Below are 17,588 nucleotides of genomic sequence, written 5' to 3'. Positions count from 1 at the left end.
TTTAGTTAAAATCATTTCTTGAAACCACTTTTCAAAAATGAACCTTCACATTAAAATAGATTCCTTTATTTTTTAGATGAAAGTAGTACGTGGTTATTTATTTTTGCTTAATCCAGTTTGTTGGAAATGTGCCCCTCAAGTGCCTGCATGGTCTCCTGGAGTCAGTGGTCTGAAACGACCACTGGATCACAATCAACTCATCCTTTGTAATCTGACACTGAGGCACGTGAGTGGCGTGTGCGTGCCGAGAGAGGCCTGTGAAACATTCATGAGCAGGAAGGCTGCAGGAGCACAGGAACACACTGAGCTGCCATAACAGGTGCCAGAAGAGCTATGGGGACTGTTGAGGAAACCTTGAAGTGTCCCGTCTGCCAGGATGTCTTCACAGATCCAGTGACACTCCCATGTGGACACGACTTCTGTCTCACCTGTATCCAGACTGTCTGGGAAACAGATGGGCGTAATGAAGGCCCCCGCTTCTGTCCCGAGTGTCAGATATTCCTCCCCTCTGAGCTGACTGTGGAGATAAACACCTCTCTTCAGAGCAACGTGAAGGACATCGCCATTGACAAGCCACCAACAGCTCAGCCACAGGGAGCAGCTCTGAGCAGGGCCCCCAAACCACCTTCAACCGTCCGCTGTGATCACTGTATAGAGACGCCATCGGTGGCCGTGAGGACATGTCTGACGTGTGACGCCTCCCTGTGCCAGGCTCACTTCCTGCTGCACGAGCAGAGGTCAGCTCTGAGGGAGCACACGGTTGTGGAGGTGACAGGAGACCCGCTGTCTCTGAAGTGCAGGGAGCACCGTGACGAGCTCAAGCTCTTCTGTATGGAGGAGAAGGTCCCTGTGTGCTGTTTGTGTGTGCTGGTTGGCGTGCACAAGAACCACAAGGCATCTCAGCTCCATGAGGCCTGCGCACACTTCAAGGTGAACATCAATCTACTAATTCCACAAATCTCTGGCTGTCTGTCTTTGGCTGTCATTTCTCGGGAAATGTTCATCTAATCAGTTTCCCACTTGGCAGGTGTATTGTTGGAAATCCAATTTGGACTCACAAGAGATTAATACATTGAAACAAATAGTCAGATAGCCGCCAGCAGTGGTTGAAAATTTGGGCCTGCTAGATCATTTTGAAGATTTGATATTTTTTATTTCACCATATAGGACTGATACAGGCATTAACAGGTGTCACGGGTGCTGATCTCAATCACATGAATTAACATTAATGGAAGGTTTATTTTGAAAAGTTGTAACCTTGGGTCTGGAGTTTGTGTTAATAACACAACAGACTTCTGAAAAAGCTGACAAGCTACATATGAAAAAAATAACAACAGTTACATTTTATGAAAAACATTGACGATAAAATCAGTTTAAAAAAAGAAAAATAATCTGATTGATCACGGTCACACAACGTCTTCGTTGCAGATAAACCAGGAAGGATGAACGCAAAGATTTTCAACATCACTCTGCACCATAAACTGTTTATAAAAAGTAAAACAATGAAAAGTGTGAGTATATTGTAGAGCTGTTTGAGGAGGAATAATTCTGATGTAGCATGGGTGAATCAACACAAGCCAGAAAACAGCCTGTTTTCTTAGCATTGATTCGTCAGTAGCTAGTGTGATTAATTTTCTTTGAAATAACATGATTTCTTAATTTTCTTGTTTGGGTACTCACTTTCTATAGGCCTGTTATTTTTCTATATTTAGGGCATGTTAGAGACCACTATGAACCATCTGCTGAATAGGAGAAGTGAAGCAGAGTTCGCCATCAAGGACTTGGAGTCACTATACACGCAAACAGTGGTGAGATCCACATGAAAGAGTGTTGTTAAATCATTGGTGTTTTATGCACAGAATTCCCCCTTCAATTTCAATTCTTTATTTCCTAGATGTTTGCTGCAGATTTCAGGGAGAGAATCTCAGACAAGTACAACAGGATCCGTGTGGTGCTGGATGGCGATGAGCGTCTGATGATGCAGGTTATAGATGCCGAGGAGACTTGTATGACAGAGTGGCTGGAGGCCCAGAGGAGCATGATGGAGGCCCAGATTAAAGAGATAGATAGTCTCAGAGCCTCCAGCAAGTCGCTCCTCCAGGACACAAATGATCTGCGTTTCCTGCAGGTAGGAAAGTGAAGACACTGTGTTACTGTGACAATGGGAAAGTGTTGTACAAATGCAGCTGAAATGTGTTCAGTGATTGCAATACTCACATTTGTACATTACCTTTTTATTGTCAACAGCAAATCACAGCACAGAATCTTTGGTAAGTATATCATTCGTCTTTTCTTAATCCAACCTGGCATCTTTTGGTCTGAGTTATGGACACTAATGGTTTTCAGTTTCCATTGTAGTGACCCTCTCGATTTAGCACCAATCCAGGAAGTAGACAAGGACCTTTGTGACCCAGAGAAACTGAGAACAGTAGAGAGGCTGGTGGACGACCTCTCAGTGGCTCTGTCCCAACACTTTCCACGAATTTGGTCGTGTAAGTGGGGAACAAATATTAAGCAATCTAAAATAAACCCCCTCTATCTCTGTAGTTGTGTAACGAATTTTTGTATTTGCAGATCAAAGTACTCCTGCTCTGGACTCAACGACAGCTCACCCAAAACTGGAAATAACCCAGGATGGGAAGCAGGTTTACTGGAGGAGAGAGCCTGTCAGTGAGGCCCTGAGCCCTCAACCCTATGACTCCCAGTACAGTGTCCTGGCTCGCGAGAGTTTCGCCTCAGGCCAGCACTACTGGGAGATCATTGTCCAGGAGAAACCCTACTGGCTGATAGGTGTGACTACTGGGCCGGTTGATAAAAAAGATGGAACAAGTCAGACTTCCTCCAGCCTGCGTGTGAACAACACATCCTGGTGCATCTATCATGGGGACGGGCAGTACCTGGCATTGCACGGTAACCAGGAGAAGAAGCTGTCCGTGGGAAAGAGAGTCAGGAAGCTGGGCATACAGACCAATCTCCAGAAGGGGGAGCTGTCATTCTACGATGCTGATGCAATGATGCTGCTTCACTCTTTCTGTGTGCAGTGCACAGAGCCTCTCTACCCCATGTTAAATCCATGCATTGATGTGAATGGGCTGAATAGGCAGCCTCTTACAATGTTTTGGATCAAGGACCCCTGGGAGTAGCATGTAAACACTGATGGAGGTGAAGAGTGAACTTGGGGACAACCATAAACTCATCAAACTCTTTTTTGTCTGCACAAATATTTTAGCACGTAAATGTTTTGTTTACATAAAATTACACAGTGGACATATTAAATATGCTTTTCGAACGTTTTCCTGTTCAAATAAGCTATTAAGCAAATAGTAGTGTTTGAGGCTTGTCTATAGTCATAAAGTGGTATCATTTTTATCGTCAACACCATCTTTTGTTCTGCGCTATAGTCTCTCTGCTCATTCAGCAGCTCTCATGTTTGACCTCATGCACTTCATGAAGTAAATGACCCGTGTGTAAACCACCGGCTTTTTCTGGCTGTATAATTGGACCCTCAGCTTACTTGACCAAAACGAACATGCATTCTTTCATTCCCTCAGGGGCCCTGCAGAAGTGCTGGCTTGCAGCAAACGAAATGTCCTGGGAGGGAAAATACCACTATTTACACATAAAGTTATCTTCGACCCAAGGTTCATTTTTTGTGGTTCATCAACAGAAATTTGCCTGATACAGTGGCAAGAAAATGAGGGAATGTAACCTAATTTGATTTTGAGCAGGAACTTTGAGAACTAGCTTGTTCAAAAAAATATTCATAAGAATGAAACATACATTTTATGCCCGTCTGTGGTTTTAAACTCATTCCAGCAAAATTACTCGTATGCAACTTTTGGGGGTCAATTTAAGACATGAGGGCACAGATCAGCATAAAGAGACCCTCGGGGCTGAAGTTACCAGCATGAGGTATTCATCACCGTGCTGTTAATATCCTGTCACTATAGCGACCACTGATTCATTTGAGTTAATTTCTACAATGAAGGGTCCAATGACAGACCCCTGATTAATGCAAAGGTGAATGATCACCTGAACCTTCGGAAAACATGACACTTGACACTACAATGGACTCACAGGAGTCCCACTTTTAAATTATAGTGTTTTTTTGTTTTCCATTTCAGATCACATTTGGTTAAAGTAAAAGATAATATTGAGAAAAAAGAGAAATTCAAGACACAATGACACATTGATGAACAGTAGAAAGTGCAGACTTTTTTCTTGTGAGCCATATCCAATTAACAAACATCTGTTAAACTGACATGACAATGCAAATTTAGTTCAAGGACAGAAACATTTGGTTAGGTGCCTTTAGGTGACATTGATGCCTAGTTGACGTAGACCTGAAGAGCAGAATAGCAGATTCAATTGCACAAAATCAAAGAGATACACATGATGAGCGTGACTTGCTGCGTTCATAATGGCTGCAGCGGCTGGTTAGTTGCTAATGGAAACGTGGCTTGAGTTTTTGATTTGATCCAGTCGACGAAGTGGGTGACCCGTGTGTAGACCCCTGGGCGGTTCTTCCTCCCACATTGGTCTCCCCAACTTATCAGGCCATAAATAACACTGGCATTATTCGGCTTACAAGTCAGCGGTCCTCCAGAGTCACCCTGAAACAAGAGAAAAACACTGAACGGATAGAAGATGCACACACTTGCAGAAAACACCTCTGATAAGTTAGTCATACTGTGAACGATAGCAAGCTCCCAACTCAAAAGATTCCCATTACTAACCTGGCAGGAATCCACCCCTCCTTGCAGGTAGCCAGCACAGAACATGGTATTGTCCAGAGTGCTGCCGTAAACACTGGGTTCAGAGCATTTCTGCTGGTTGATCAGCAGAACGTTGGCCTCGAGCAGGTGGTTGGAACCAAACTTAGCTGCAGAGACATGACATATAACAAATTATAACAATAAATGCTAAGTTGCATCTATTTCCATCAGTCACATGCAAATCAAAATTCAAGGTTGAAAGAAAATGAAATCTTGAAGGCCTCTGTACAGAAATCATGACAACGACGTTTTTTATTTCCCAGCTGGATATGCAAATGGTGGTCTTACATTCCTCAGTGGCTCCCCATCCAGAAATGGTGCACTCCGTCCCATCAGGCAGTTGGGCATCAGGCAGACAGGCTGTCTTAACAAACTGGGTCTCTCTGGCACAAACACCACCAGTTCCATTCAGCCTCAGCAAGGCTTTGGAGATACAGAAAAGTCACGACAAAAAGGAAATTTTAATTCTTGTACTTTTACATCACAATCTCATCACTCATAATTGCAAATTAGTACGATCAGTACCTATATGACATTAAATAAGAGAGACATAAATCACCTATGTCACTGTATACAGCTGAAGGAGTCTCCCTGTAGTTCTCATGCACAATAGCCTCTTCAACTTGTAAGATTTGCTCTGTGTATTCTGTCATGTCCAGAGACAGACCTCCCAGGATCACCTGCATGTCCTTTCTCTGTTCACTGTTCAAACACGAACAATGATAAAGATTAGATACATGAGTGATTGTGTTTTTTGTTTAGTTTTTCTTAGATTTGCAGTCATTATGATTGTACTTACATGCAGTGTCCGGCTGTCAGCACCCAGCAGCTGGCAATGAGTACTCCTCCGCACATGTGTCGGTGTGGCATGTTGGAGCCCTTTGGTCTCACTTGCAAAGACACCTGCCAGGGTAGAGCACCCGGAGGCACCTTCAGACCCCCAAAAACTCGGGTTATGGGCCTTTTAGGCTGAGGCAACCCACAGGTAAGGAACTGTGCTGGTGGAACAGTGGAACCTGGGACGGAAGGACCAGCAGTGGGTATGGTAGAAGGTTGCGGAGCCTGGCTTGGCAATAGGGTCATTGGGGTATAGGTAGTTGCTGGAGGTTTGGTAGTTACTGGGGGTTTTATAGTTGCTGGGGGTTTGATAGTAGCTAGGGGTGTGGTAGTTGTTGGGGGTTGGGTTGGTATTGGCTTGAACGCTGCTGTGGGTTCAGGTTTTGTAGGTTGTGGTTTGGGAGTAGCGGGACTCTCAGGGACTGCCGAGGTTACTTCAGTTGGTGTCTCATCTGAAAACACAGACAGGAGAAAATAACACAACTGGTTTTGTCTTGATCAGAAAGCATTCAGAAGCCTTAAAGCTGACCTGTTGGCTCGGGACACTCTGACACATCACAGTAGTCCCACATCAACTTCTTCCCTTTTCGGAAGAAACACCAAGGCATTGAGCTGCCATCCGGGTTTCTGCACCAAAGAAAACGAGTTAGATAACATCCTGTTGTAGCTGTCGTCAGCAGTTTGAATAAACGTATATATCTTCTCTTGACCTGCAGAGGTTGTGGGGGCCGAGTCCATCAGGGTCCTCAAAGGCGGAGAAGGGATTCGTCCCTTGATTCAGGATGAAATGTGAGTTCCAGTGGAGGCATTCATGACCGTCTTCGGTCTCACTTACGTTGCCACGATATGACTCTCCATCGTCCTCAAAGCAGTCATCGGGTCCTACAGGATGTATCACGCCCAGTCAGCATTTGAGTTATGATGATGTTGTGATATCTCAGGTTGAATAATGTGGGGTGCAGCATTTACCAACTTGGCAGAAATTTCCTCTGTACCCCGGACTGCACACGCAGTCGTAGTCGTTACCATCTACGACGCATTTGCCACCGTTTTTACACGGGCTAGGATCACACAGTTTATCTTTGGAGAAAAACAATAGTGCAGTGTGTAAGCTTGCTTCAAGGAACTGTGGAAAAGAGATGCAAAGAGGTGCCCTGTGTGGTTTAGATGAGAAAATACTTACATGTCCTGCAGTGTGGAGGCTGGAAGGGCTCCTTGCACTTGCATTCATAATATGGGGGACTTGACGTCAGAACACATTCACCACGTCCACACTGACCTCTCTTACAAATTTTTTTAGCTGAAAGGATAATGATATCATTTTTCATTCTGTATAGGTGAACAGTTTGCAGTCCAACAACTCAGGGAAAGGGATTTTTTTTCAAACCTCTTTCGCATTTCTTTCCTCTGTAAGGTCTTGGACAGTCGCATTCGTATCTGTTCCTGGATTTCCGCTCACACACTCCATTGTTATGGCAAGGGTTTGGGTCGCATGGGCCTGGGAAATGAGAAATGAAATATGCATTAAATGAGAGTTTTACATAGCAGCATAGCCTGTAAATGCATTATTACACAGATCTGTATCAATATTTGCATAACATTGCATATTGGGGCGGATATGGATCAGGAGATCAAATCAACAAACTCAAGTCAAGCCATTTTCTGAAAACATAACAGTGTGAAGGAATACGTGAGCGTTAATTCTGTCTCTTACCTTCTGTCTCTTGAAGATTAAAAAGCCATTCTGAAATATGATCATCGTCGTCATCATCATCATCATCATTGCCAGAAGATCCCTGCAGGATCTCAAAGAAGGGGTCTATGGAATAATGTTTTTTTCCCGTGAGATAAAAAGCAATGTTGTCTTCCCTTTCTCCTCCCCTAATAAATATTTACTGCTTACATGGAAGCATTGTTAAGACTAAGAAGATGTGAAATGTCCAATACAAACATACTCTACATGTAATGAGCTATAAAAATGAATAGAACAACTTACCGATAATTATGTCCTGAAATTTTGGTCTCTTTTTCTCATGTCTGCCACTCCTATCACGACCATGACCATGACCGTGACCATGACCATGACCACCATCATGTTCATGATGCCGATGCCGATGATGTCTTTTTTTTTCCTTTTTTCCTTTCAGCTGAATAGAACAGAAGTTTCAGATGACAGCCCCACATATGAATCATAACAAAATAAAAATAATGTGCAGTTACTTAGTGCTATTCTAACATATTCATTAACCTTTTAAAACAAGACAACAAACTCTTAATTTATTCACAGTTAAATCCATTATCAAACATCACAGCATTGTAAATATGAGCCGGTACATTTTCGTATTGATGCACAAGTGCTGTATAATACATCCAATAAATACATACTTCAGCAGGTATGAGCAGCACCGCTAAGAAGAGGCAGAGGAAGATGAGCTTGAAGTTCATGATGAGGATCAGACGACATCCAGAAGAGTAAAATGGTAGTGTGCTCCCTGGCAGATCACTCACACTTTTCTAAACACTCATGTAAGTACACTAACCTTTGATTCGGAGGAGGTTGTTTGGCATCCGTCCCTGCTGCTGAGTCAGAATTATTGATTTTAGCTGTGCTATTGCCTGGTTATTTTTTGAAATAATTACAATAATACCAAGTAAAAAAAGCGATTTCTAATCACTTTTAATAAATACGGACATGAAAATCAATATCACTGTCTTAGCCACCTTCGAAATTTATATATATTTTTTTTCTTTTTGAAATTCATTCAACTGAGTTTTGAGCAAATTGGTGAAGCCTGCACTTTAGAATGAACCCACAAGCTCAGAGAGCATATTTGCAAAGAGTCCATTGTTTGTTTGAATATAGACTTTGGATCCACACACTCACAGCAGGTGCGTCTAAGGATAAATTACTCCTTTTTAAAAAATACTGTGAATATTTCTGTTAATATGAAAGCTTAAGACACACACTGGAATGAATGTGTAGTAATTAAACGTGATTAAAAGGTCTCATCAGAGATCACTGGTGGGAGACAGAGCACTGCATATTACAATAGGATTTGCATTGGTGCCATTGTGGTCATGTCCAGGACACAGTGCCAGGTGGAGGCAGTCTGAGAAGGTTCCCGCACAGAACGAGAACAGCGGCGCCATCTTGTCCGCCTCAAGAAACGTCACCAGTCCTGCGGGTACGCTACACATGACACCAACCCGACAGAAGCGTTTGGTGAAAGTCAGCTGACGGGGCACTCCTCCGTGCCAGGCTGTGTACTCCCCATCAAAGAACTCCACGCACCAGGAATCGCCGCCCCGGCCCAGCCAGCAGTCCTCTGTGGTGCCCTTGCGAGGGATGGTTGGGTAGGTGATGCCCAGCTCCCAGTAAGTTTTCCCAGTCACGTCGATCTCCCAGTAATGGCGGCCGAAGCTGAAAGCTTGCAAGCTGATGACATTGAGGGTGGTGTCGAAGCGTCCAGGGAGGTCTGGAAGCTCCTGCCAGGTGTTTGTGTAGCTGGCACTGTCACCTTGGTGGGAGATGATGAGCTTTGGGTGGGCCGTCTCTGGATCCAGACACACCTCACTGGAATCTGGAGACACAAGTTTTAGATTTTTATGCAGAAAAGGCAACACACTGAAGAGGTCCAGTATAAGCACTATAGAAATAGGTTAACTGACAGCTCTTGATGAGTTTCTTCATTATAGGCGTCTGCGAGCGGATTAGCAGAAGCATGTTGTTGGTGAGGCTGAGTATCTGTTCGGCTTTTGCCTCGTCCAGGTTCACGCTGCTCGGGTCTGTCGTGCTCAGCAGGTCCATCACTCTGGAGGAAGAAGACAAACACCAGCATTGGCTTCACTCTTGAGCCTTTTTTGTTATTAATAATGATTTGAGTTCGTACCTGTCTTCTGTTGGCATGTTCGGCTGCTCAGCGTATGAAAAGAAAGACTGAGGAAAAGCAGAAAAATCAAGATTCAAACATTATTATTACACTTTTAATTCCCACACACGAGAATGTTAATCAGATTTGATCCATAGGGTTTTGTAACAGTTTAATCACCATTACATCAGGCGGTGTGAGGGTCTGGTCCAGTGCCAGAGTGAGTCTGGCCAGGTCCTGCTCTATATCCTGGATCAGAGAACAGTTCCTCTCCATCAGTCCATCCAGAGCGGAGACCACAGCCCGTTCCTCCATCTCCAGGTGGGACAGGGTCATCCTCAGGTCCTCGTCCAGGACGGCCTGGATCTCCTGATATTTCCTCACGATACTCTCCTTTATCGATGAGGACTTTTTCTAAGTCAGGGATATGCATTTATTAGTTTATTATACTTTCTCCCCACAGGTGTAATCATAGTGTCAGTGTTTTTGTTGCAGGATAACAAAGGTGAAAAGAAGATTCCATGTTGTGGTAAAATTTCAGGCCAGACGAGTGTGCACTCACAGTGATTTCTGATTGTCGGGCTGCCAGCTTCTTCAGTCTGTATTTCACTGCTTCTCTTTGCCTCTTTAAACCCTCCTGATGCTTTTCTAATGTCTCCTGTAGAAAGGGTTGGACACACATTCAGCACAGGTCCGTTCAACAGCAGTGAGGTGGATCTACAGTCAGGCTCTCAGGGATGAGGAGCAGCAACAGCAGCAGTTTATTATGAGACCTAATGCAGATAAGGAGGAGTTTCTCCCACAGGAGTGTAACTACCATCTTGTCTTCGGTCTTGTTTTGAAGTTTTATAAAAAGTTATATTTCCTTTATTTTGATGGTTAGGTTTCATGTCATAATACAGTGCAGAAGGATTTCACCCTCGCAAGCTGAATTTCTTTTCCATCAAAGCCATTACATCACCGGCACAGTGCAGAGTTGGGACATGTATTGTAAAAGTTGAAAATCAGTAAAGACTTTATTGTACAATCCAGGATTTACAAAGTAATTCTGTGGCCACAGTAAAAACCACAAAAATCCTACTTAGAGACACTTGGAATAAGACACATGATAACGGGGGAGCATGGGAGTAGCGACTGTACATTTTGAAGGAGAGGGGAAATAAACTATACTGTCTGTGTACTAGTACTGTCTAGGTACAGTAAAGTTTGATAAAAAATTGTGTCACTAACCTTTTTCTTATTATGTAATTATGCTTGTTTTTTTTAAAGAGGGGACCAGCCACTATTATAATACAGCCCACATACCATAATCTTAATGTGTGATTTAAAAGAACTAAAATAATAGTTGCAGATTAAACATTTATGATTAACTATGTTTTATTATTCTCTAACTTCGTTCTAGTTTTTCTCCTTATGTGACATTATTTAACTTCAATAGATGTACATTTGACAAAAGAACATTTGTTTTATATTTGTTGCCTTTTGTTATTTCTCCTCCTCTTTAAAGTGCTCAGTTGTTACTAACTCGGTAAGTATTGTATTGCATCTTACAAACATTTACACTAAAAATCACAGGATGTATTTTAATAAAGTGTCATTGTTCCACTCTAATTTCCCTTGTGGTTGATTAAGGTCAAACTGCAGCTCCCAGAAACATGCAGTGATGTATGACCTGGTACTTTGACATGTTTGATTTGAATTAAAGAGACAACTTACAACTTAATTATATTTTTGTATTTCTTTAGGAACCATTCTGGTGTTTATTTTCCTTTATTGTCACTATAAATGTTACCAGGCCTTCCACCACTGTTGACCATTTTTCCACAGCACTCTCTATTCTCACGGTCAGTTTTACATGTGCATGCATTTGATGATTCTGTGACATCACATCATGCAAGTTATAGAAGATTGATGTGTTGCAACTTTCAGCGCACATGCACTGCCAGTGGGTTTCTCAGTGGAGTAGCAGAGACCTTGCGTCAACTCTTTAAGTGCATTTGCTTATTCATAGGAAGAAGACAGGGTTGATCCAATTTTAAGAATTCTTACCTGATTTATACATTTTTCTTTTTGTAGAGAAAAAAGACACAAATTATAATACAGATTAAAGTATTTTATATGTCTTATAATGTGTCGGGAAGATACTATTAAATTGTCCTGCCATTCTTGGAGCCATTGGTCAGTTCATTTCACCGTATGTGGAAATTAAAATTGGAAAAACATTACATAAGCTTGAGGTAATAAGATGTAATCCACACCATGAGAGGTGTAAGCATTATTTTGTGCCTTCTAACAGGAGCTTCACAAAGTCAGAGTCAATTAGGATTTGATGAAATGCTAGTTGGAATATGAGAAATAAGTCTTGGTGTGTAGAGTAAACAGCTCAAGGCTACATTTACCACTACTAGCAAAACACATCGGAACCACCAACCAGAAGTTGGTTTATGTTGCATTATGGGTAACGTAGGCCCCATGTTTTGGCATGATTTCAGCTGCACTGATTTTGATGCAGACAACTATTAATCCTGGTTCTGACTGGTAGTGGTATAGTGCTTAAACTGTGGATGTTTTTACTGAGAGTTAGCTCCTTTGTAGCACTGCTAACAAAACAAGGGGATAAATAGTATTTTTTGGGGGGAATAGTACAAAACTATGCAAGACTTGGACCTGTGAGCCAAATCTTTTATCTTCTTGCATGTGAATGCATCAATCCGGGGAAGAGGTTAATATTGTTTACAACTGCATTAACACATGGAGATAAGTGGAAACAGAGAGTGATGATTTAAAGTAGCTTTTTAATTATTTCACCATGAGTTGCTTAGTTAATTTAAATAAACCGTGGCTATGTATGCTGTGGAAAATGGTCAGTTATCATGTTATCCCTGTAAGTGGAGTATGGTCTTTCAAGGCACAATCTACAATTATAGGAGTGAAAACATGTTTCTGCACCGGGGCCCCATTAGTCAGTGTTTGTATGGAGGGTCAAAAGACTCCACCATCTGATTGCTCCCTTGAAAGTCAACAAGTCCTCAGACTACCTCTCCTTTACCTCTCCCCCTGAGTCACATCACTGTGTGTTCAAATGTGGTGAAATGCAGAGAAGAAAACACAGAGGAGAACAGAGCCGGTGGTACCTTTGGTATAGCCGAGGATCATATGATTTGTGGTGATTAAAAGCTTTATTGGCTTAGATTTCAATACAACAAAATGGCAGTGTGGGTTTTTCAGTTATAAAACAGTACCTTCAAATACAGTTGCTTCTTTCATTTTGTGTTTTACCTTTTTGAATGTTACCGTATGTCGGGTATGGCAATAAAATATATTAGGATTTGTACTTCCAATACATGTAAAGGGAAAGTGTCTGGCTGTGTTTATGAGAGCCTGAGAAGAGAGACGTTTTCTTTTTGTCAGGGTCGGGTGAATGTTTTTGCATGTACAGTAGCCAGGAGGGGAAGGAGACGGATAATGTGGAGGTGCTTGGATCATTTAATTCCATGTAGATCCGGAAAAAAACAGTTGGTGGGTCAGCTGACTTCTGCTTTCCCTGGGGCTTTTATTTATTGTTTTATTAATTCAAAGACTCACTGAGCCGATTCTTGCAAACTTTGGACTAAAACAGTTTCAGCCCAAGCGAAGGAAAGCTGACACATGTTCAAGCTATACAAGCATGGACATTTTGTAATGGCGTCATGAGGTTTCTACTGTACTTACAAAGTTCCACAGGAATCAACAGCAACAAAGAGTAGGAAATAAACAAGCGAGAAAGAAAGGAGAGCAGTTCCACTCAAAGCAAAAGCAAGAAGAAAACACGAGCGCAGTCAAACCAAATAACATGAACCTATGTATCATTCACTCTCATTCTTTGTCATTTTTGAACATGGAAGAGTTTCCCATTCCTTGTTTCCTGTGCAAATCTAACTGGACAAATCATTCAGCTCGCAGTCTCAGGAAGCATCAGAGCAACAAAAAAAAAAGAGTCCATCTCATGGCTTCCTTGGTTATGTCAGGATAAAACAACACAAAAAAACAGAATAAAAGCAAAGAAACCAAAAACCTACATCTAGATTACAGTTTGTCGTGTGCTATCTGAATGAATGTACAGTATATGCATGCTGCTCTGAGTGCTAGAAGAGCTTGGCCTTCTTTTTCATGTCGTTGCGTTTCCACAGGGGAAGCCTGTCAAACTCCTGGATCTCCATTCCAAAGATGTCAAAGAACGTTTCGGGCGCTAAGTGGCGCTAGAGTTGAGAACAAAGGTGGAGAAAACAAAGGAGGGGAAGGGATGGGAGTAATTTTGGTTAGCACGGAAGCCATAAAAAGGAGGGTCACTGCAAAAATGACAAGAAGCAATGGATACTGCACATTCATCGCTACAGTTGTATTTTTGTGCCACATGCTTTTTACACAAAAGCAGAGAAATCCAGTATCCAGTGTCATGTGGAAAAAACTAATACCTCCAGTCTGGTTCTGTCCACATCCCTGGGCAGTTTAGCTCTCCCTCTACTGGTTATCAAGAGCATTTCATAGGGGTACACCTTCAGAAGGAGACACTCGTCAGTGAACAGGTCAAACCTACAAGCTGGAGTCAAGCTGCAAAAACTTTACAAATCATTTCTTATTAATCCCAACTATAGAATTTGGAGACTTTAGTTAATCTGACAGTGACGAAGGGAACACTGAGTGGGAGAACAGGTATGTGACAGGAGGCTGACTGGGAGTGAGAGCTGGATTTTGTTGTAGGTTGTCAGGGAAATGCGGGGTCTTATGGTGTGGACACTTTTTTATTGTGTAGAAACGTGCAAAAGATTAGGTAAGGGCAAAAAAACGAGATATGTAACAGTCTGTATTTTTTATGCAAACTAAAACAAGAACCAACATCAGTTTTGTAAACTCAGCAAATCCACTTAGGAATGATTGACCTGGTGCATTTTCTACATTTCTAAATAGCTTATCCCATCCGTACAAGAATAAATTAGAGTTAGCATTTTGGTGGAAATGCTCAGTAATAAGCAAGTAGAAGTTCTTCAAGGCCTCTGACCAACTCATATCCACACAGTTTTGTGTACACTCCCTTATATACTACACAGTATATAGTGATATGAGTTGTTCAGGTGACAATCTAGGCGTTGGATTCTCCACTGTATGCTGCATACAGTATCCAGCCACTGTAAGTCAAAGCTATGTGCAGATGAGCATGGAGAAGCCAGCATGCTATAAGCGCTGCAGAGTGACTCGGCAGCTCCTGAAGCAGCATGCTCAATCAGGAACCCAGCTAATGTGAGCCTTTCAATTCCAGTAAAAAGAAATCAGTTTTTAATTATCTCCCTATTTCTTCCCCGAACGTCCTATCGCTACGAGGGCAAATCCAACTGGCTGATTATTATATTTCACTCTGTTCGTTTGGATTAATCTTTTTCTCTTTGTCAAATTGTCAAGACTTTCTCTAAAAGAGCTGTGAATATATCATTATTTTCAAGTTAAAAGGGCACTTTTTAATCAGCGATATAATGAAAATGTCCAACATGTTTTTTGTTTGAATTACAATGCTGTTATCAGTACAAAAAGAAGAAGATACTTGCTTTTGGTTCCAACATATTAGGCATAGATACTCCCCTGTCCATCCTTGCAAGTGCTGCACGGCCATCCTTAATGTGCTAAAGAATAGAACATACACAAATGTAATATAGTGGAAGGGGGCTGCAGAGTTAATGGCATGAATATGTCCACTAATGACAGTAGGCACAGTTTTTAGTGGATGGAGCAAGTAGCTTTGATGCTATTTTATGAGTTAATTAAAGATGGGCAGTCGTTAAAATGTTTTCTGAATGTCTCTGTAGTTTTTTTTTTCTCTATATATGGTTTGAAATGTGACATTTAGCTTGAGTCATAACACTGGATAACAAACCACAGAACAAGACGTGAGGCGATGGTTGTACATTGCATTTACAGTTCACTGGTTCAGCTACTGGGCAGTGCTTGTTTTGGGCACTTGTAAATCACTGCACCGCAAACCCCGTAGATGACAATTTATCAAACAGTGACGCAAGCAAGTAGCAGGAGTTGCCTGTGTGCATTCAGGGCAAAGTATCTCTTGCAACCCAGGAGCAAGCAAATATATGATGCAAGGGGAGGAAGCATGCCATGTGAGAAAGCAGATGAGAGACATACCTGAAACTCTGCAGGACAAAATGGGACAGAAAATGAGACTCACAGTTAATGGTTTTGCTTTCAAATCCCCCCCCCCCCTTCTGCTATCCCTGACTATACATTGTGTTAATAATTATAAAGTATTTTTTATATTTCAAAATGCACGTCCATTTATTATGAACACAGCCATATCTGAGTACTGATGCTGAATAGCTCTGGTGAAATTGGCAAGAGATTTGCTTGGTGGCCATGTTTGGGTAGTGAGCTCTCACCTCGGCCTCCCCCATACATGTCGCTGTAGCTGCTGTACTGGGTGAAGTCCGTGGACTGGGGCTGCCGAAGCACAGGGAGAAATACACAATCAACACAGACTTGTGGACATTTGGTTGATGAAGAACAGAATGATATTTAAAGAGAATTCAGGTATTTCTCAACCTGGGTATTTTAGGTCCTTAACCTGGCATTTTTCAACCCTATGTTGATAAATGTGAGTATGTAAATGAATGGTTACTAGTTCTGGAATCGCTCCATTAGACTGCCTCTGCCTACAATGTAAACTTGTGGGACAACTACGACATCCAACAAAATGTCCACTCAAATTTATTTATTCACGAATAAAATCATGAAATTGTTATTCCGGGTCTTTGCTAAGATTAAAAACATAATTACACGTATCTCGGTCAATGAGAGGACTCATTGTCCCTCATCTGCTTGTTGCCTCTCCCCTTGTTTGCTCTTCATTTTGTGGGAGCTCTCCGTTCGTATACCCCGGTTTCAAAAAGGTAGCGACGACCAAGGAAGACAAAGCTTCATCCACATTGTCCACATCAGAAAATGATGCATCTATCATAGTTTTTCTAAGTAAAGTCCAAACTTCTCTCTCTAACTCTTACTCACGTTGCCGCCTCCATCTTCCTGCAACAACCCAAGTCTTAGCGAGACTTTCCATTGAGCGAAACGTGTGTAATGTTGCAAGACTCAATGTAGCAAAGACCCATAATAACAATTTGAGACTTTAATTGGTGTTAAAGTTTTTTTCAGTGGACATTTCATGGACTGTCCCAGTTGCCCCATAAGATCACATTGTAGCCACTGCCGTCGTGTCACGGCTGCTGGCAAAGATGAACAACTGGACTGATTTCAACAGTTTTTGTAAGTACCATTAATTTACACAACCACATATATAAACACAGGGACAATGTTAAAAAAATCTGTAATTCTCCTTTAAATTTCATAACAGTCTATAAAAAATGGACAGAATTTGTGGTTCTGGCACTATGGCAAAGAAATAGTGAAATTAAAAAACAATTTCTATTAAATATCAACGTTTTTTAATTACTTCATGTGTGTTTTCCATAAACAGTAGCAATCTTGTTGAATGTGAATATAGAGTATATCATATGAGTGTATTGTAAATCTGAGTGAGGTCTCACCCGGTGTAGCCCATTCCTTCCATAGCCCGGCAAAGAGTTAGTTTTTGTTGGTGAAGTTGGATCTGAAACATAAACATTGTTGAAATTGATGTTGATCCAATGAGGCACATAAACATTTACAGCAAATTAATTTTGTTATAAATTTGCTATTCAATGATCCAGACCAGACATCTCAAAATAGGATGTAAACACGTAGGTGCACAGTTCCTGTGTTCCTGTACATTGCTGACAACTCAGGAGCGTATCAGCTGATGAAGCTGCTTCGTACCTGCGTCACAGTTGCTCTGTTTAGGGTCGTAGCGCTGAGCGGAGAGACTACGTGCGTGACGCTCCCTGATCTGTTCTTTTTCCTTCTCCTCCTTCAGAATGAGCTTTCCTAAACCGGACTGAATCTAAACAGACACACACATGCGTTTGATTAATTTTCAGTTCATACACACATAAGCATCAGTCTATAAAATAAACATTAAGAGTACAAAGCATGCATTCATCTCAGTTACATGATATCCAAATATGCACTACCACTC

General features: G+C 41.8%; 4 protein-coding genes across 8 annotated transcripts in view; 1 reads left to right on the top strand and 3 right to left on the bottom strand.

Annotated features, from left to right (window-relative positions):
- Window positions 1-333: 333 nt before the first annotated feature.
- Window positions 334-3,173, top strand: LOC133021044 (E3 ubiquitin-protein ligase TRIM11-like). The gene is given in 6 exon segments (XM_061087813.1): window positions 334-930; window positions 1,713-1,808; window positions 1,895-2,128; window positions 2,248-2,270; window positions 2,359-2,492; window positions 2,575-3,173. Coding segments are annotated over 6 exon segments (1,683 nt in total).
- Window positions 3,174-4,195: 1,022 nt separating this feature from the next.
- On the bottom strand, window positions 4,196-8,128 carry LOC133020221 (hyaluronan-binding protein 2-like). The gene is made up of 13 exons (XM_061086706.1): window positions 7,998-8,128; window positions 7,609-7,759; window positions 7,327-7,431; window positions 7,000-7,110; window positions 6,796-6,912; window positions 6,582-6,692; window positions 6,323-6,494; window positions 6,142-6,239; window positions 5,575-6,064; window positions 5,335-5,477; window positions 5,064-5,198; window positions 4,737-4,882; window positions 4,196-4,613 (listed from the first exon to the last, which is right to left on the bottom strand). Exons 1-13 carry the CDS (start codon window positions 8,055-8,057, stop codon window positions 4,416-4,418), a joined length of 2,037 nt encoding a protein of 678 aa, XP_060942689.1. The 5' UTR covers window positions 8,058-8,128; the 3' UTR covers window positions 4,196-4,415.
- A 493-nt stretch (window positions 8,129-8,621) lies between these two features.
- LOC133021042 (probable E3 ubiquitin-protein ligase TRIML1) lies at window positions 8,622-11,168 on the bottom strand. The gene is made up of 6 exons (XM_061087812.1): window positions 11,154-11,168; window positions 10,044-10,139; window positions 9,662-9,895; window positions 9,503-9,549; window positions 9,282-9,424; window positions 8,622-9,193 (listed from the first exon to the last, which is right to left on the bottom strand). The coding sequence occupies exons 1-6, from the start codon at window positions 11,166-11,168 to the stop codon at window positions 8,622-8,624; spliced, it is 1,107 nt and encodes a 368-aa protein (XP_060943795.1).
- Window positions 11,169-13,125: 1,957 nt separating this feature from the next.
- Window positions 13,126-17,588, bottom strand: part of ablim1a (actin binding LIM protein 1a) — a 36,187-nt gene continuing 31,724 nt past the window's right edge. For all 5 annotated transcript variants that reach the window (XM_061086700.1, XM_061086701.1, XM_061086704.1 and 2 more), the window contains 7 exons: window positions 17,330-17,453; window positions 17,062-17,123; window positions 15,901-15,961; window positions 15,650-15,657; window positions 15,061-15,135; window positions 13,936-14,016; window positions 13,126-13,719 (listed from right to left, as the gene is read on the bottom strand). In XM_061086700.1, coding sequence (XP_060942683.1) covers window positions 13,606-13,719; window positions 13,936-14,016; window positions 15,061-15,135; window positions 15,650-15,657; window positions 15,901-15,961; window positions 17,062-17,123; window positions 17,330-17,453 — 525 coding nt within the window. In that variant the 3' untranslated portion in view covers window positions 13,126-13,605. The remainder of the gene's footprint in view (window positions 13,720-13,935; window positions 14,017-15,060; window positions 15,136-15,649; window positions 15,658-15,900; window positions 15,962-17,061; window positions 17,124-17,329; window positions 17,454-17,588) is intronic.

This window comes from Limanda limanda, chromosome 15 (assembly GCF_963576545.1).
Source record: "Limanda limanda chromosome 15, fLimLim1.1, whole genome shotgun sequence".
Lineage (NCBI taxonomy): Eukaryota > Metazoa > Chordata > Actinopteri > Pleuronectiformes > Pleuronectidae > Limanda > Limanda limanda.
This window is presented reverse-complemented; position numbering and strand designations above follow the sequence as displayed.